General features: G+C 38.1%; 1 protein-coding gene across 3 annotated transcripts in view; it reads right to left on the bottom strand.

The window, feature by feature from the left end:
* Positions 1-16173, bottom strand: part of bpnt2 (3'(2'), 5'-bisphosphate nucleotidase 2) — a 33732-nt gene extending 17559 nt beyond the window's left edge. For all 3 annotated transcript variants that reach the window (XR_013782080.1, XM_079380007.1, XM_079380008.1), the window contains exon 1: positions 15493-16173. Coding sequence is in view for 2 of the 3 variants with exons in the window: in XM_079380007.1 (XP_079236133.1) it covers positions 15493-15831 (339 nt within the window). In the remaining variant the exon portion in view is untranslated. The remainder of the gene's footprint in view (positions 1-15492) is intronic.
* Positions 16174-17326: the final 1153 nt, after the last annotated feature.

Here is a 17326-nt window from a genome sequence, read left to right as displayed (position 1 = left end):
AGCCATAACATTCACAAATGTTTACAGAAAAAGCGGGAACCCAGTGTGCCTGTAGCCTCCTCTATTTCTGTTTTATCACGCGATAGAAAGTCTAAGGCCTTCAAGCCGTACGGCTGACCCATCTAACCTGCGGCCTATAATGCATCAATCTAAGATTGCTGTAGAGACAAAATGTAATTCCAAGTTAGCATTTTTAAACATTCGCTCACTTAAAAATAAATCATTTTTGATCAACGATTTAATAACCACAAACAACCTGGATTTTATGTTTCTAAACGAAACATGGTTAGAGGGCAGCTGCAGTGCAACAGTCCTCAATGAAACAGCCCCCCCTAACTTTAATTTTATAAGTGTCTGCAGGACTGTTAGGAGAGGTGGAGGTGTAACTGCTGTGTTTAAAGATGTTTATCAGTGCAAGCAAATGTCATTTGGTCAGTATTTGTCTTTTGAACACCTAGGTATTGTGCTCCACGCACCCTGTTTATCATTATTTACAGGCCTCCAAAATATTCTCCAGCCTTTGTTGATGAGTTCACTGAACTGTTATCAATGATTTCCTTAGAGTGTGACTGTTTTGCTATTGCAGGGGATTTTAATATTCACATAGATAATGCAGAAATCAAAACTACAAAAGAAATTATAACTGTTTTAAACACTTTTGACCTGAGTCAGCATGTGCACGGACCCACACACAATCGTGGACACACTCTAGATCTACTCATCAGTAGAGGTCTAAACATCTCATCCATTGTAATTAAGGATGTAGCACTATCTGATCACTTCTGTATTTTCTTTGATGTATTGATCTCAGTCACCACTGAATCTAGATCTGTCTCTATCAGAAAGAGATGCATTAACGAGAACACTAGTGCGCTATTTATGAAGGCAATATCATTAACACCAAGCATTTCTGCAGACCCTGTTGATCTTCTCCTGGAGTCATTTAAAACCCTCTGGTTGTGTTCGGGTCAAATTGACCCAAAATTTTTTTTCTTTTTCCTGAAAATACTAGTTAACGTTATCGCATTGGACTCAAACTTACTGACTTTGTGCACATAGGGTACAAGTACTTCACATAATTTTTTTTTGAATTTTCGTAATTTTTTGTGGGTTTTATTTCACCTAGTCACACTCGTTGTGTTCCCGGTCAAAAATGACCGGACTTCAAACAACTGCTTATAAATCTGTCATTATGCTATATTATCACTAAATATTGGATTCATTCTTTTTGTCAACTTGTTTTCTTTCATTTAGGACTGGTTTTGTGTTTCTATTTGCTTCTGATTAATCGTAAGCCTCATTTATCTGAGAGTAGGTACCTAATTTTTTGAGTGAAAAGCATTTTTTATGAATAATTTTCATAATATGAAATGAAAAATTATGAAAATTTGCACTGTTTCTCACACTAGTGTACTTTAATGTTTAATCAAGAAGTTTGCTTTTAAATGCTTTTATTTTGTACAAAATTGCACAAAGTAACACTTGTCAAAAATGGCCGGCCATTGAAAGTGAATGGGGAAGAATGAAAGAAACAACTAGTGTTCAGGAGCATGTTGTGCTTGCAAACAAAGACCTTGGACCTTTGCATGTGTGGATGCATTTATACTCAAGCTATCACACACACACATACACACGCACGCGCACGCGCACACACACACACACCCATCCATCCATCCATGCATACAAACTATTGTGAGTATTACACCTATTTCATCCTACCCTGAACTGCATGCAATATCCTTTTATGAATCTGATATAACTCTCTCTCTCTCTCTCTCACACACACACACACACACACACACACACGCTCAGACTGCCTTGTCTTTAGCCTGCATTGACCTCAAAAATAATGTTTTCTTTCACCACATAGTCTAGACTACGGAGCCCCTTAGAGCTCATGGTGGTGGAAAGATTTCGGGGTGGGTGAAAAAAATTCGGGGTGGGAGGAAAAAATATTTTTCAAATCTTTTGCGTTCACTCTCAAAGATGTTTGCGTTCCCTCGCAAAACATTGCGTTCTCTCGCAAAGATGTTTGCGTTCTCTCGCAAAACTTTGCGTTCTCTCGCAAAACTTTGCGTTCTCTCGCAAAACATTGCGTTCTCTCGCAAAGATGTTTGCGTTCCCTCGCAAAGATGTTTGCGTTCCCTCGCAAAACTTTGCGTTCTCTCGCAAAGATGCTTGCGTTCCCTCGCAAAACATTGCGTTCTCTCGCAAAGATGCTTGCGTTCCCTCGCAAAACATTGCGTTCCCTCGCAAAGATGCTTGCGTTCTAGGGCTGCAACTAACGATTATTTTGATAATCGATTAGTTGGCCGATTACTCTTTCGATTAATCGATTAATCGGATTAAAAAAATATTGACAAAAAAAAAACACTATTCCACATTCTGCCCAATGTCCTTCAAACAAACGTGACAACTGAATGCTATGAAAACATACAGTGCTTAATTTATTAGACCACTTATCATAATAAAGAGAAAACATATTTTAGAAATTTGTCAAAAATGTTTAAATTTAAAAATGTTATTGTCATTTATTGGACATAATAATAAAAAATGGCCTCATAACAGCTTGCATTCTTGCTGGTATTGTTTATGTACTTTTTGACTGCAATTGGGTATCGCGAAAAAAAAATACTCAAATAAATGCTCTGGTTTTCTTTCATAGATAACAGCAATAATGATATTATAGCATTAAAAATAGCCTACTACTGTTACTAAAGAGCTTACACATATTGGAGTACTAACCAGTACAGAAAGCCGAAAAATGATTTTGGTTATCACCAATACTGTTACTTTAGAGCAGCAGTGGCACAAACCTTACATAAACACATTGTTAAACTTACATAAATTTGTTAAGCATTGTAAAAATTGAATATAGTTTAAACCTCTATTAAAAATTAAAATAATAAAGATAATAATAAAGACGAATAAAAACACAAACTCAGTGTTAACCAACAGGTAAGAGTAATGTTCTGCAGGAACTACTTTGATCACAGTCACCTCGTCATTTCTTTATCCTGTAAAAGGCCGTTATGGAGCGTCTCATGTTTATATTCAGACAGACAATTACACGCTGTTATCCCTTTAAAGTTCCTACTCTCATAAAATATTCGCACTGCATGTTGACTTTTAAACCTTAAATTAACTTTCAACAACAGATAATTCAGCACAATGGATATGTTTGCGCTGAAAAGCATATAATTGTCTCCCTCTCTACTGTGTTCTGTCCGTCTGACGCGCGTGCGCGCGCCCGCCGCGCCGGCGCTCATTCGGTATTTTAAACTTAACACAGACTGTCAGGACGGACCTTTATGCAAAAATGGAAATGCTCGCGTGAATTTGTGGCATTTATAGATAAGGATATGACCGTAAACTGAACGTTTTTGCGCTGAGGACGCACACGCATCTGTCAAAGCGCCTGACAGGGCAAGTCATTACTCTTATGCATTAACTTAAAGCTTAAAATAAAGAATTATCATGTTTTGGGCAGCTTAGATCACGTGCTTCTCCGGCAGAATCTCATTCTGTTTCCTCCACTATTTTTAGATGCATTTTGTCCATAGAAATGCATTATTCAGTGCCGTAATTTGACTAACCAGCTGAAGTTGGACGTGCACTGTGGGCAGACCCGATTAATCGATAATGAGAATCGTTGTCGATGATTTTCATAATCGATAATAATCGATTTTATCGATTAGTTGTTGCAGCCCTATTGCGTTCCCTCACAAAACATTGCGTTCTCTCGCAAAGATGTTTGCGTTCTCTCGCAAAGATGTTTGCGTTCCCTCGCAAAGATGCTTGCGTTCCCTCGCAAAGATGCTTGCGTTCCCTCGCAAAGATGCTTGCGTTCTCTCGCAAAGATGTACGCAAAGTTTTGCGAGGGAACGCAAACATCTTTGCGAGAGAACGCAAAGTTTTGCGAGGGAACGCAAAAGATTTGAAAAATATTTTTTCCTCCCACCCCGATTTTTTTTCACCCACCCCAAAATCTTTCCACCACCATGAGCTCTAAGCGGCCACGTACTAGACAAAACATTATGACAATATGTTTAGAGGCTTTCGTGTTCTCTCAGAGTAAACGAAAGTTTACAATTAAATGCTAGAGCATACAAATGCCTCACAGTGCCTTGCTTGTCATTTACACGAGGAAGAGACAACTGAAGAAGAATTTTACAGTGACGATGCATTGCAAGATATATTGGAAGATAAAAATATCACTGGACAAGCTGAAAACCTTGCAACAACTGAAAAGAAGCAATCTTCTGATTTTGAGGACCCAGCTGAAGTTGATGTAACGTTCTGGTCGAAGGATGGAAAAAAAAAAAGATTAATTTGAAGTCAATGCAGGCCAAAGACAAGGCAGTTTGAGCATTTGTGTGCATTGTGTGTGTGTGTGTGTGTGAGAGAGCGAGAGAGTTATAATATGAGATTCATAAAAGCATATTGCATACAGTTCAGGGTAGGATGAAATAGGTGTAATACAATAGTTTGTATGCATAGATGTGTGTGTGTGTGTGTGTGTGTGTGTGATAGCGTGAGTATACATGCACGCACTGGTCCAAGGCATTTATGTTTGCAAGCACAACATGCTCCTGAACACTAGTTGTTTCTTTCATTCTTCCCCATTCACTTTCAATGGCCAGCCATTTTTGACAAGTGTTCCTTTGTGCAATTTTGTACAAAATAAAAGCATTTAAAAGCAAACTTCTTGATTAAACATTAAAGTACACTAGTGTGAGAAACAGTGGAAATTTTCATAATTTTTCATTTCATATTATGAAAATTATTCATAAAAAATGCTTTTTTCACTCAAAAAATGAGGTGCCTACTTTCGGATAAATAAGGCTTACGATTAATCAGAAGCAAATACAAACACAAAACCAGTCCTAAATGAAAGAAAACAAGTTGACAAAAAGATTGAATCCAATATTTAGTGATAATATAGCATAATGACAGATTTATAAGCAGTTGTTTGGAGTCCGGTCATTTTTGACCGGGAACACAACGGGCGTGACTGGAGTCCGAACACAACCAGAGGGTTAACTCAAAAGTTAAGAATGCTATTGATGATATTGCTCTGATAAAGGTCAGCAAGAAGACTGGCAAACAAAACTCACTTTGGAGAAAATCAACAGCAGTTCAGAGCATGAAAAGACAATGCAGAAAAGCTGAGCGGATGTGGCGGAAGACGAAACTCGAAATTCACTATAGCATCTATAAAGACAGCCTTCATGCTTTCAATGTGGAACTAGCCACAGCTAGACAGACTTTCTTTTCAAACCTTATAAACAGTAACTTAAACAACACTCACACTCTTTTTGCGACTGTTGAGAGACTGACAAACCCCCCAAGTCAGATTCGCAGTGAAATGCTCTCCGACAGCAAATGCAATGAGTTTGCTTCCTTCTTTTCTGAGAAGATCAATAATATCAGAAAGGAGATTGGCACATCCTCAAGTTATGCAGAGGTCACACAGATTCGACCGCAATTTCAAAAAGAAGTGACTATGTGTGTTTTTAAAAAAAATTGATAAAACTTTGGCAGAAATAGTACAGCACCTTAAATCTTCAACCTGCTATCTTGACACACTTCCCACATCCTTTTTCAAAAATGTGCTTAACTGTTTAGAAACTGATCTCTTAAAAGAACGCCTCACTTCTTTCTGGGACTTTTCCAAACTCCCTTAAAACTGCAGTCGTTAAGCCCTTTCTGAAAAAGCGCAATCTTGATAACACCATGTTGAGCAACTATAGACCCATATCAAATCTTCCTTTCATAGGTAAGATTATTGAAAAGGTAGTTTTTAATCAGCTGAACAACTACTTAAACTCAAATGGATACCTGGACAATTTTCAATCTGGTTTCTGAGCACATCACAGCACAGAGACAGCACTCATTAAGATAATAAATGATATGCGCTTCAATTCTGATTCTGGCAAAATATCAGTGCTGGTACTACTAGATCTTAGTGCTGCATTTGACACTGTCGATCATAACATACTTCTAGAGAGACTGGAAAACTGGGTCGGGCTTTCTGGGATGGCACTCAAATGGTTCAGGTCATACCTAGAAGGGAGAGGTTATTATGTGAGTATAGGAGAGCATAAGTCTAAGTGGACGGCCATGACATGTGGAGTCCCACAAGGCTCAATTCTTGCACCGCTCTCGTTTAGCCTGTATATGCTCCCACTAAGTCAGATAATGAGGAAGAACCAAATTGCCTATCACAGCTATGCTGATGATACCCAGATTTACCTAGTCTTATCTCCAAATGACTACAGCCCCATTGACTCCCTCTGCCAATGCATTGATGAACTTAACAGTTGGATGTGCCAGAACTTTCTTCAGTTAAACAAGGAGAAAACTGAAGTCATTGCATTTGGAAACAAAGATGAAGTTTTCAAGGTGAATGCACACCTTGACTAAACAACTAAAAATTAAGTCAGAAATCTTGGGGTGATTCTGGAGACAGACCTTAGTTTCAGTAGTCATGTCAAAGCAGTAACTAAATCAGCATACTATCATCTCAAAAACATTGCAAGAATTAGATGTTTTGTTTCCAGTCAAGACTTGGAGAAACTTGTTCATGCCTTTACCACCAGCAGGGTGGATTACTGTAATGGTCTCCTCACCGGCCTTCCCAAGAAGACCATTAGACAACTGCAGCTCATCCAGAATGCTGCTGCCAGGATTCTGACTAGAACCAGAAAATCTGAGCATATCACACCAGTCCTCAGGTCCTTACACTGGCTTCCAGTTACATTTAGGATTGATTTTAAAGTACTTTTACTTGTTTATAAGTCACTCAATGGCCTCACAGGCTGAGTGTAAACGGCTCGTCCGTGAGACGCGCAGCGTGGGGCAGAGCGGAGCGAGTATGAGAAGCATTCAGAGACACGGGCTGTATGTGCGATCTCCTGAACTAGCGAACATGCAGTATATATATATATATATATATATATATATATATATATATTAGGGATGCTCCGATCAGGATTTTTGCAGCCGATACGAGTACCGATTTCTTGTCATGGTGATCGGCCGATACCGATGCCGATTCTGATGCTTCAAGCTTTATATAACATATGTAATAATATTATATAATCATAAAAATTATTCCTTATACAGTGAACATTTTAATATTCCTTTAAAATGGTGTTTATGCATAACATTATATATATCAGGGATACTTAATATAAGACAAAAATAAATGCAAACAAAATGTCTGATGCAACCCAAGGCAGAGATGGGCTAGGACTCGAGTCGCATTTTTATAGCCTTCAGACTTGACTTGACCTGAAATGACTCCAGACTTTATTCGACTCGAGGAAAAGGACTTGTGAATATTTTAAAAGCAACTTGAGTCTTTTATCCTTAAATACTTCTATAAGTGCATCTGCACCCCGGCATCCATCCGGACTGCGAGCCGTAACGGCAGCACCGTTTTAAGTGAGCGGCGCATCAAAAGAGCGGAGCGGATCACATTACAAGCGCTCCGGGTTGTTTATGGTAAATATCGTTCAGTGCTATATCCTCGTATTTTTATCTAAAGCTAAACACGCTTTATTCAAGCCCTTTCAGCTCCGTGCGCTGGGCGTGGTCTGTGAGACGCGACATGAAAACGCATTAAAACTTCCCTTAAACGGCTTCTGAATCTTTGGAACATCGACTGGGGAAACAACAGTGTCCAATAATCATACAAACATTCACAAATGTGGAAAGCTTTGAAATCAATTCCGTTGAAAATTCCCTGTGACGAATCTGTGGAGGTCCAACATCTGCTGGAAACTCAGATAAAACTATTAGCGTGCACGTGCATGTCCCCAGTTAACACGATCCCCAGTTGATCCTAACATGGCAAAACAATGCGGAAATAACATCATTGCATTCAACAAATGAGACATCTCCTTGTTTCTTAAGAAATTGTACCATGTTTTTACTATAGTAAATACAGTTTAATGATAGCGTTTGCAATTAAACCATAGTAGCCACAGATTTACCATTGTCTCTGACTCCATGTGATGTACTTTAATATCATAAACCATAAAATGTAGTCAAATTAAGTCATAAGCCAAAACTGTATTCGGCGCAGTGTCTTTTAGCATGTTCGAAACCCATGCCAAACAGACTTTGTTTATTTTCCGTACTTCAGCCGCTACGGGCGACCATACCATTATCTTTACAAGAATATCAAAATCATGTAATGAGCAAGCGTGCGTTTATTAGACAACTTAATAATTACATAACTTAATCAGTTAGTTCTTTCAGAATTGGCGAATCTGCGGCGTTCGTTCCATCACATCTGGAGCAGAGACCTGAACCAGGAAGTTGGTCACCAGATAACACAGTCACCAGGGCAGCATCCGAAAACAAGGCAATAGCTGTGTTCGAAATGCCATACTATCATACTACTCTTACTATTTCTGCAGCATCCAGTATGTATGCTGCTCATAGTATGCACATTTGCTGTATGCATGAAATACCCGGATGACCTACTATATTTGCCAGAATCTGCTAAATATAACTCAAGTATACTGAAATCAGCACAGAAGCTGTGTTCTAAATGGCATACTATCATACAACTCCTACTATACTGCAGTATGCTGTGTGAATACTGTGAATAGTATGTGAATTTTCTGTATGCATGGAATGCCCGGATTACCTGCTACATTTGCAGAAATTTGATGTATGCATCTGAAGACGCTGCGTGGGGTACTGTTTCCCAGAATGCAACGCACTCCATGTGACCTTTCATCTTCAAACGCGTGAGTGAACTGGAGGCGGGGAATAATAATTATAAATGTTACACTTGTATATGCACGTTTATACATATACATGTAATCTACAAACTATCGCTGTGCATTTAAAAACAATATATCATTTGTAGGACATAAATTGTACTTTAATCTCTACGGCACTTTTCCGATCAAGTCAAATGACGTCACCTTTATCTCTATAGCGCTTTATATATTGTTTCAAAGATATTACATAATAATATTAATATTGCAGTAATATATAAATAAATTATATATATAACTAGAATAAATATTTCAATTAAGCAAACAGAATTAAATTCCGATGCAAACAGCTCTAAAAAGAAATGGAGCGTATTTACTCTAAAGACAAATAGACCAATTTGTTGTCAGAGGCTATTTACATTAACTCTGGCCACCAATGCCTGCCTGTGATAAACAGCTCTGCTGAAGACACGTGTATTTCTGTAGAATCAATGGCGGAGAGAATAAAAGATACGAGCTGCTGTTGATACGAGTGATCCGAGTTCGATTTCGGCTTTTGTCAAACTCGTGCAACTCCTTTTCCCATCACATACCAGATCAGAAAATGTTTTATTGAAAATAAATGCCTAAGTAAGTATTTGAAAAGTGGAGATTAAACACCTCATTAATAATACAGTGTGCTTAGCTGTTAGTAGGTTTTTGTCCCAATAAAGTGGCGTTCATCAAATAAAATTTATGATAATTTACACTAAAATGTTGTCTAATATGTTACTGCATACTGTTTTATAATGTACTACAGTATAACGTGAAGTGAAGTGAGATACGGCCAAGTATGGTGACCCATACTCAGAATTAGTGCTCTGCATTTAACCCATCCAACGTGCACACACACACACTGTGAACACACACCCGGAGCAGTGGGCAGCCATTTATGCTGCGGCGCCCAGGGAGCAGTTGGGGGTTGCTCAAGGGCACCTCAGTCGTGGTATTGAGGGTGGAGAGAGCGCTGGACATTCGCTCCCCCCACCTACAATCCCTGCCGGCCTGAGACTCGAACCCACAACCTTTGGATTACAAGCAGTGCTCGAATTGAATCAAGTCTTATGGGGGGTCCCCACCATCAGACTTTTTTTTTTGGTGGGGGTTAGTCTCGCAATATACAATTTATACAAAATAAACAATATATTTGATCATAATATGCATAACTATATACTATTTAATGTTGTATAACAAAGAGAGATAAGCTACTATTCTTCTTTTAAATGGCTTACTCCAAGTAATACTGGATTTCGAGGGTGACAAAGCAGCAGACCCAAAAGGGCAACTATGGCAAATATACCAGGGGACTACATATAAGGCACTTGAAGATCCGTAAAAGCATGTGACATAAAAATACATTGAAATTTCTCAAAAACTGTAGAAAATATTCATATGGCTTTCAGACACACTGAATGGTATTCAAATTCAGCAGTGGCACAGGAATAATTATTTCATAATGTTTCAGAAAGCAGTGATAAAGGAGCAGTCAGTAACTTCAAATGGACATTTTAAAGGACCTTTTTATTACTTAAACAGTAGCAAAAGGATACTATAGAGATGAGATTAAGTATTATTCAAAGAGTGCAAGACAACTGGGCAAACAGGATATAGTCTTTATAATAGTTTATAAGTTTAACGTAGGCATGTCCAGGAGATTCTCAAAATTCAACTCATTTATCCATAACAGCTCTCAATGTAATTTCAGGAACCAGTGGGTGAAGACATAAACCAATATACAGGTGCATCTCAATAAATTAGAATGTTGTGGAAAAGTTAATTTATTTCAGTAATTCAACTCAAATTGTGAAACTTGTGTATTAAATAAATTCAATGCACACAGATGGAAGGAGTTTAAGTCTTTGGTTCTTTTAATTGTGATTTAGTCTCACATTTAACAAAAACCCACCAATTCACTATCTCAACAAATTACAATACTTCATAAGACCAATAAAAAAAAACATTTTTAGTGAATTGTTGGCCTTCTGGAAAGTATGTTCATGTACTGTATATGTACTCAATACTTGGTAGGGGCTCCTTTTGCATTAATTACTGACTCAATTCTGCGTGGCATGGAGTTGATCAGTTTGTGGCACTGCTGAGGGGGTATGGAAGCCCAGGTTGCTTTGACAGTGGCCTTCAGCTCATCTGCATTTTTTGGTCTCATTTCTCATCTTCCTCTTGACAATACCCCATAGATTGTCTATGGGGTTCAGGTCTGGTGAGTTTGCTGGCCAGTTAAGCACACCAACACCATGGTCATTTAACCAACTTTTGGTACCTTTGGCAGTGTGGGCAGGTGACAAATCCTGCTGGAAAATGAAACCAAAATCTTTAAAAAGCTGGTCAGCAGAAAGAAGCATGAAGTGCTCCAAAATTTCTTGGTAAACGGGTGCAGTGACTTTGGTTTTCAAAAAACACAATGGACCAACACCAGCAGATGACATGGCACCCCAAATCATCACAGACTGTTGAAACTTCACACTGGACTTCATGCAACTTGGACTATGAGCTTCTCCACCCTTCCTCCCGTCTCTAGGACCTTGGTTTCCAAATACAAAACTTGCTCTCATCTGAAAAGAAGACTTTGGACCACTGGGCAACAGTCCAGTTCTTCTTCTCCTTAGCCCAGGTAAAACGCCTCTGACGTTGTCTGTGGTTCAGGAGTGGCTTAACAAGAGGAATATGACAACTGTAGCCAAATTCCTTGACACGTCTGTGTGTGGTGGCTCTTGATGCCTTGACCCCAGCCTCAGTCCATTCCTTGTGAACTTCACCCAAATTCTTGAGTCAATTTTGCTTGACAATCCTCATAAGGCTGCGGTTCTCTCGGTTGGTTGTGCATCTTTTTCTTCCACACTTGTTCCTTCCACTCAACTTTCTGTTAACATGCTTGGATACAGCACTCTGTGAACAGCCAGCTTCTTTGGCAATGAATGTTTGTGGGTTACCCTCCTTGTGAAGGGTGTCAATGATTGTCTTCTGGACAACTGTCAGATCAGCAGTCTTCCCCATGATTGTGTAGCCTAGTGAACCAAACTGAGAGACCATTTGGAAGGCTTAGGAAACCTTTGCAGGTGTTTTGAGTTGATTCGCTGATTGGCATGTCACCATATTCTAATTTGTTGAGATAGTGAATTGGTGGGTTTTTGTTAAATGTGAGACTAAATCACAATTAAAAGAACCAAAGACTTAAACTACTTCAGTCTGTGTGCACTGAACTTATTTAATACACGAGTTTCACAATTTGAGTTGAATTACTGAAATAAATGAACTTTTCCACGACATTCTAATTTATTGAGATGCACCTGTATATATTCAAGAGTTTTTATTTGTCACATACACAATTATACCGAGTATAACCAGCAGTGAAATGTAGCATATATATTTATTTATTTATTTGTATTTTTTTAAAGTAAAAACATTAATATTGTGAGAATGTGAAACAGCTGTTTTCTGTATTTTTCTATTTTCACATCATGATCATGATCCTTCAGAAATCATTTTAATATGCTGATTTGCTGCTCAAACATTTCTTATTATCAATGTTGAAACCAGTTGTGTACAAATGGTTTTCAGGATTCTTTGATGAGTAGAAAGTTCAAAAGATTCAATTTATGCATCCCTTCTGAATAAAAGTATTAATTTCTTTAATTTATTTCCACCCAAAAACCCCAAACTTTTGAACGATAGTGTATAATGTTACAAATTATATCTATTTCAGATAAATGTTGTTCTTTTGAACTTTCTATTCATCACAGAATCCAGAAAAAAAAATTGTACATAACTGTTTTCAACATTGATAATAATAATCAGAAATGTTTCTTGAGCAGCAAATCAGCATATTAGAATGATTTCTGAAGATCATGTGTGTTACGGTCCCTTTTATATAAATAATTAGTGGGGAAGTCGTGGCCTAATGGTTAGAGAGTCGGACTCGTAATCGAAAGGTTGTGGGTTCGAGTCCCCGGCCGGCAGGGATTGTAGGTGGGGGGAGTGAATGTACAGCGCTCTCTCCACCCTCAATACCATGACTGAGGTGCCCTTGAGCACCTCAATACTGCTCCGGGTGTGTGTGTGTGTGTGTGTGTGTGTGTGCGTGCGTGTGTGTGTGTGTGCGCGCGTGCATTTGTTCACTACTCACTGCTGTGTGTGTGCACTTGGATGGGTTAAACGCAGAGCACCAATTTCGAGTATACTTGACAATCTAGGGGTGACGGGGAAGTAGCATATACCATTAAAGGTGTATGAAAGCGTAAGAGAGAGAGAGTGTTGGCTTTATCTGCAATCACAGCACTCACACACAAGGAAACTCTTCAAGAATTCATTTACAAAGTAGTGTCTCTAGTACAGCAGTAAAAAAAAAAAAAACAGAAGTAAACAGTACAGGCACTGAAGACTGGAGTAATGATGCTGAAAATTGTTTACTATTGTATTATTATTATTTTAAATTGTAATAATATTTAATTATATTAGTGTTTTTACTGTATTTTGGATCAAATCAATGGAGGCTTGGTGAACAGAAATGACTTTTGAACAGTAGTGTAAGTTGAACGATTTTAGTGCAGTTTACATAGTTACGTCCAGTAGGTGGCGCAGTGGACTGTTATGAGTGAGTCTGTCAGTCAGCAGACTATTCAACCATTTCTGTCCAAAAGTCTGCTTTATTCAGGAACTTACTATGGCTATCAATATGTCAATCATAGCTATTTCAAGAGTAAATCCCGCATTTACATGCCGATGTAATTCCCGAAACTTTGCAGCGTGTATGTGGCCGTTGGTCTTAGCAGCATGAAAAACAAGTTTTATACAATTCTGAATGGATTATATATAGCACAGAAACCGCACAACGAGCACTCCCTTTATAATTACTAAAAAGCTGTCACTCATCTTCATCGAGATCTCTAGCACCCCAGAACCAGGCCTAATAATAATTTATGCAAGGAATACAAAAGACATGGAGTTGATAAATATAGTGGAAAGATATAGAGAGAAAATTACCCCTCAAAAAAGTCAGTAAGAAGCTTCCTCTTCCCGACTGCGAGTGGAGGTTTGTTATTCTCCATTTTTTTAGCTGAAGTTAGCTTGACGGAGCGGCGCCAATCAAGCAGTCATGTCAACGATGTCCTGCGCTTAGCGGTCTTTAGATGTGGGGCGGGGCGTTTAAAATTTAAAGAGACATGACAACTAGCCCATAAACAAACTTAATATAAATTATTGTAAATAATTCACGAAATTTAATTTACCATATCCATTGCTTGAATTTAATCACATTTGTCATTATCATTTTTACTCAAATAAAAATATCTGAGGGACCCCCCTAAGTCTATATTTTACTTCTTATGGGGGGTCCCTAATGCCTTATGGGGGGTCCCGGATCCCCCCAGCCCCCCTTCAATTCGAGCAGTGATTACAAGTCCGACTCTCTAACCATTAGGCCACGACTTCCCATTTAATCTTAGACTTAAATATCTGCCACCTAACTACTATTTACACACCTGTTGCTAAAGAAAATGCTGCTATTTTATTGTAAACATAATTTATCATTATTTGCACTTAGTGTAATTAGATTATATAACTTTTTCAACAGTGTAACTGCCAAAAATATTGTTCAGTTAAAGACAGCTCATTCAGTTCAGTCCATAGCCTATGTAAAGTTATTAAATTATGAAATGAGTTCAATTGGCCAATATTGTTTACTAGTATGACGCCTTAATAACAAGCCTTTGTAAAAAGAATAGTTAGCACATTTGTTTGTAAGGTAACAACCTTCACAGCTGTGCTGAATTAATGTTTGTGTTTGTCATGTGACAATTAAGCATACTACTCTGAAACATTTGTTGCTTACTGTATACTGTTTCACATACTATTCTTTAAAAAATAGTAGGCAGTATACACTGTGTACTGAGCAGTAAGCAAGTATGCCATTTCGAACACAGCCGAATGACTTTGAAGGCAGCGTTTTTGCACGAAAGCACCTCATTAAACTGATTTCGGTCAGGCTTCTGAGGCAGCGTAACGGTTCAATGATTTACAACAAAATAGGAGTTTTGGCGATAGCTAAACGAATATTGAATTACTATAATACTAATTTATCGCTAGAAATAACATCAAAAGTGCAAAAAGTTAATTAGAAATACTACATTTAAATGGTGTATCAATAATACATTACACACAAACTAACAACCAAACGCAACTTTCAGACGCCATCTTTATTTTTTAGCTCAACTGTCACGGAATGGAAGGCACAGGATTGTGGGATATCAAAGGCAGCGAAGGATATATGCTGCCTTCAAAATCGACCAGATGAAGGTATCTCATGAGACAGGAAGTGAAGCTAACTTTGGAATCGGACGTGCCTTGATGCCTTTGAATGCTGCCTTTTCAGTTTTCGGATGCAGCCCAGTTAAACCGGAACCCGACTGTTGCGCTATAGCAGATCGTCATATTTGTTATGTTATGTCCGGTCTAGCGGAAGAATAGTAATTAATAAATTTGCTAAGCAAAATAACGTTTTACGTGTGCCCTTAATTTTTTATATAACAATTTTATCATAAATGCACTTTAACCGTCCATGACTATATTCACTAAAGTCAGCTTCTACACACAGTGTAGACGAGGAAATATTATACGTTTACATTAGTAAAATCAGTAGTAACCGCAGAATATGGTTACCATGGTAAAGCATATCCCATCCACAAGCTTAGATCACCTGTACCTGTATATAAGGGTAGGTGTTCTTGATCAAGTAGAACATCTTGCGGTGGGAGTTCAGATCACCCAGCGTGAGCTTTTCACTGGCTCCTTCTTTTGTTTTGCCCTTTGACTTCTCCTCTAGTGTGTTATCCTCCCTGATCCTCTTCACCTCCCGCCCGCCCTGCACCGCAGCCTCCATTGATAGCGCGAGCAGGTCTCTCAGATCCACAGTGCTTTTCTGTCTGAATGAGGCGATTCTACTGGATAAAACTCCCGCGTATAGGTGATAGATCACACCGACTCCCAGCAAGCAGAACACGGCTATGCCGAGCGGGGACAGCCGGATGCCCATCGGAGCCATCACAAAGGTGGACGTGCGAGCAAAGCCGATGAATATGAGAACAGGACAACAGCTAAACTAGACGTGTTCCTCTTTGGTAAGCATTTGCACGTAATTTGAACGCAAGTATAACGCAAACGATTAGAAAAACGTGCGAACTAATCGAAAGTTACTTATTTCCTTCACTGGTCAAATCCAAATTACGTTAAACGAAAGCTTCCTTCATTGGTTTGTAGTATTTTCCCCAGTCTTAGTACTAATATCTGCTTTCTCAAAGTGACAGATCCATAGCTGTGACAGCGAATAATCCTGTTTACGTTCCACGTCCACTGTTGTGGCTTCTTCTTCTTTCCACTTAGTGGCGGTTGGCAAACTAACTTATAGTGCATTTCCGCCACCTACTGAGATGGAGTTCGGTGAGGTTGGCAAGTTATTCACAGATTCGACTTTTCTGGATCAATAACTCACGAGCAAAACGTTTTTACTACACAAGTAACGTCTCGTTTAATTCACAGTGATGTAGTAAACGAGCTACAAGCGAGTTTTCCTGAAAACAAGCTTTCATCCGCTCTGTACAAAATACCTTGATCTCAATACGCTGGCGTCTGAGAGATAAGTCTGAAGGGACCGTCTGCAAAGTGCGAAACGCGAAAAAAGTTACTAATAAAATATTCAACTTCACTGTAACACACTGTAGTGTCACCAAATTCAGTTCACACATCACTGCTCTCCTGCTGGTTATACTACAACATTTATTTGGAAAATAATTGCTTTTTCACTTTTTTTTTTAATTATTATTATTTTCATGAAAAATAGTTAATAACTTTAGTGTAACACACTGTACTTTCACCAAATTCATCACTGCTCTCCTGCTGGTTATACTACAACGCTAATTTTGAAAACAATTGCTTTTGGGTTATTTTATGTTTCTGTTTTAAATATTCAGTTTCACTGTTACTGGGCATTATATAATTAATAACTTTATTGTAAACACTGTACTTTCACCAAATTCAGTTCACACATCACTGCTCTCCCGCTGGTCTTACTACAACACTTATTTTGAAAGTAATTGCTTTTGCATATTTTTGATGATTATTTATAATTAAAAATATTAATTAACTTAATTTTTATTGGACATAATTATTAATAACTTTACTGTAACACACTGTACTTTCACCAAATTCAGTTCACATATCACTACTCTCCTGCTGGTTATACTACAACACTTATTTGGAAAATAATTGCTTTTGGATAATTTTTTATGATTTTTTTTTATATTCAATAACTTATCTGATATTGGACATAATAGTTAATAACTTTACTAAACACACTGTACTTTCACCAAATTCAGTTAAAACATCACTGCTCTCCTGCTGGTTATACTATAGTACTTATTTTGAAAAATAATTGCTTTTGCACATTTTTTATGATTTTTGTATTATGAAAAATAGTTAACAGCAACACTGTAACACTGTACTTTCACCAAATTCAGTTCACTCATCACTGTTCACTGTTG

The sequence above is a fragment of the Barbus barbus genome (genome assembly GCF_936440315.1).
Source record: "Barbus barbus genome assembly, chromosome: 26".
Lineage (NCBI taxonomy): Eukaryota > Metazoa > Chordata > Actinopteri > Cypriniformes > Cyprinidae > Barbus > Barbus barbus.
This window is presented reverse-complemented; position numbering and strand designations above follow the sequence as displayed.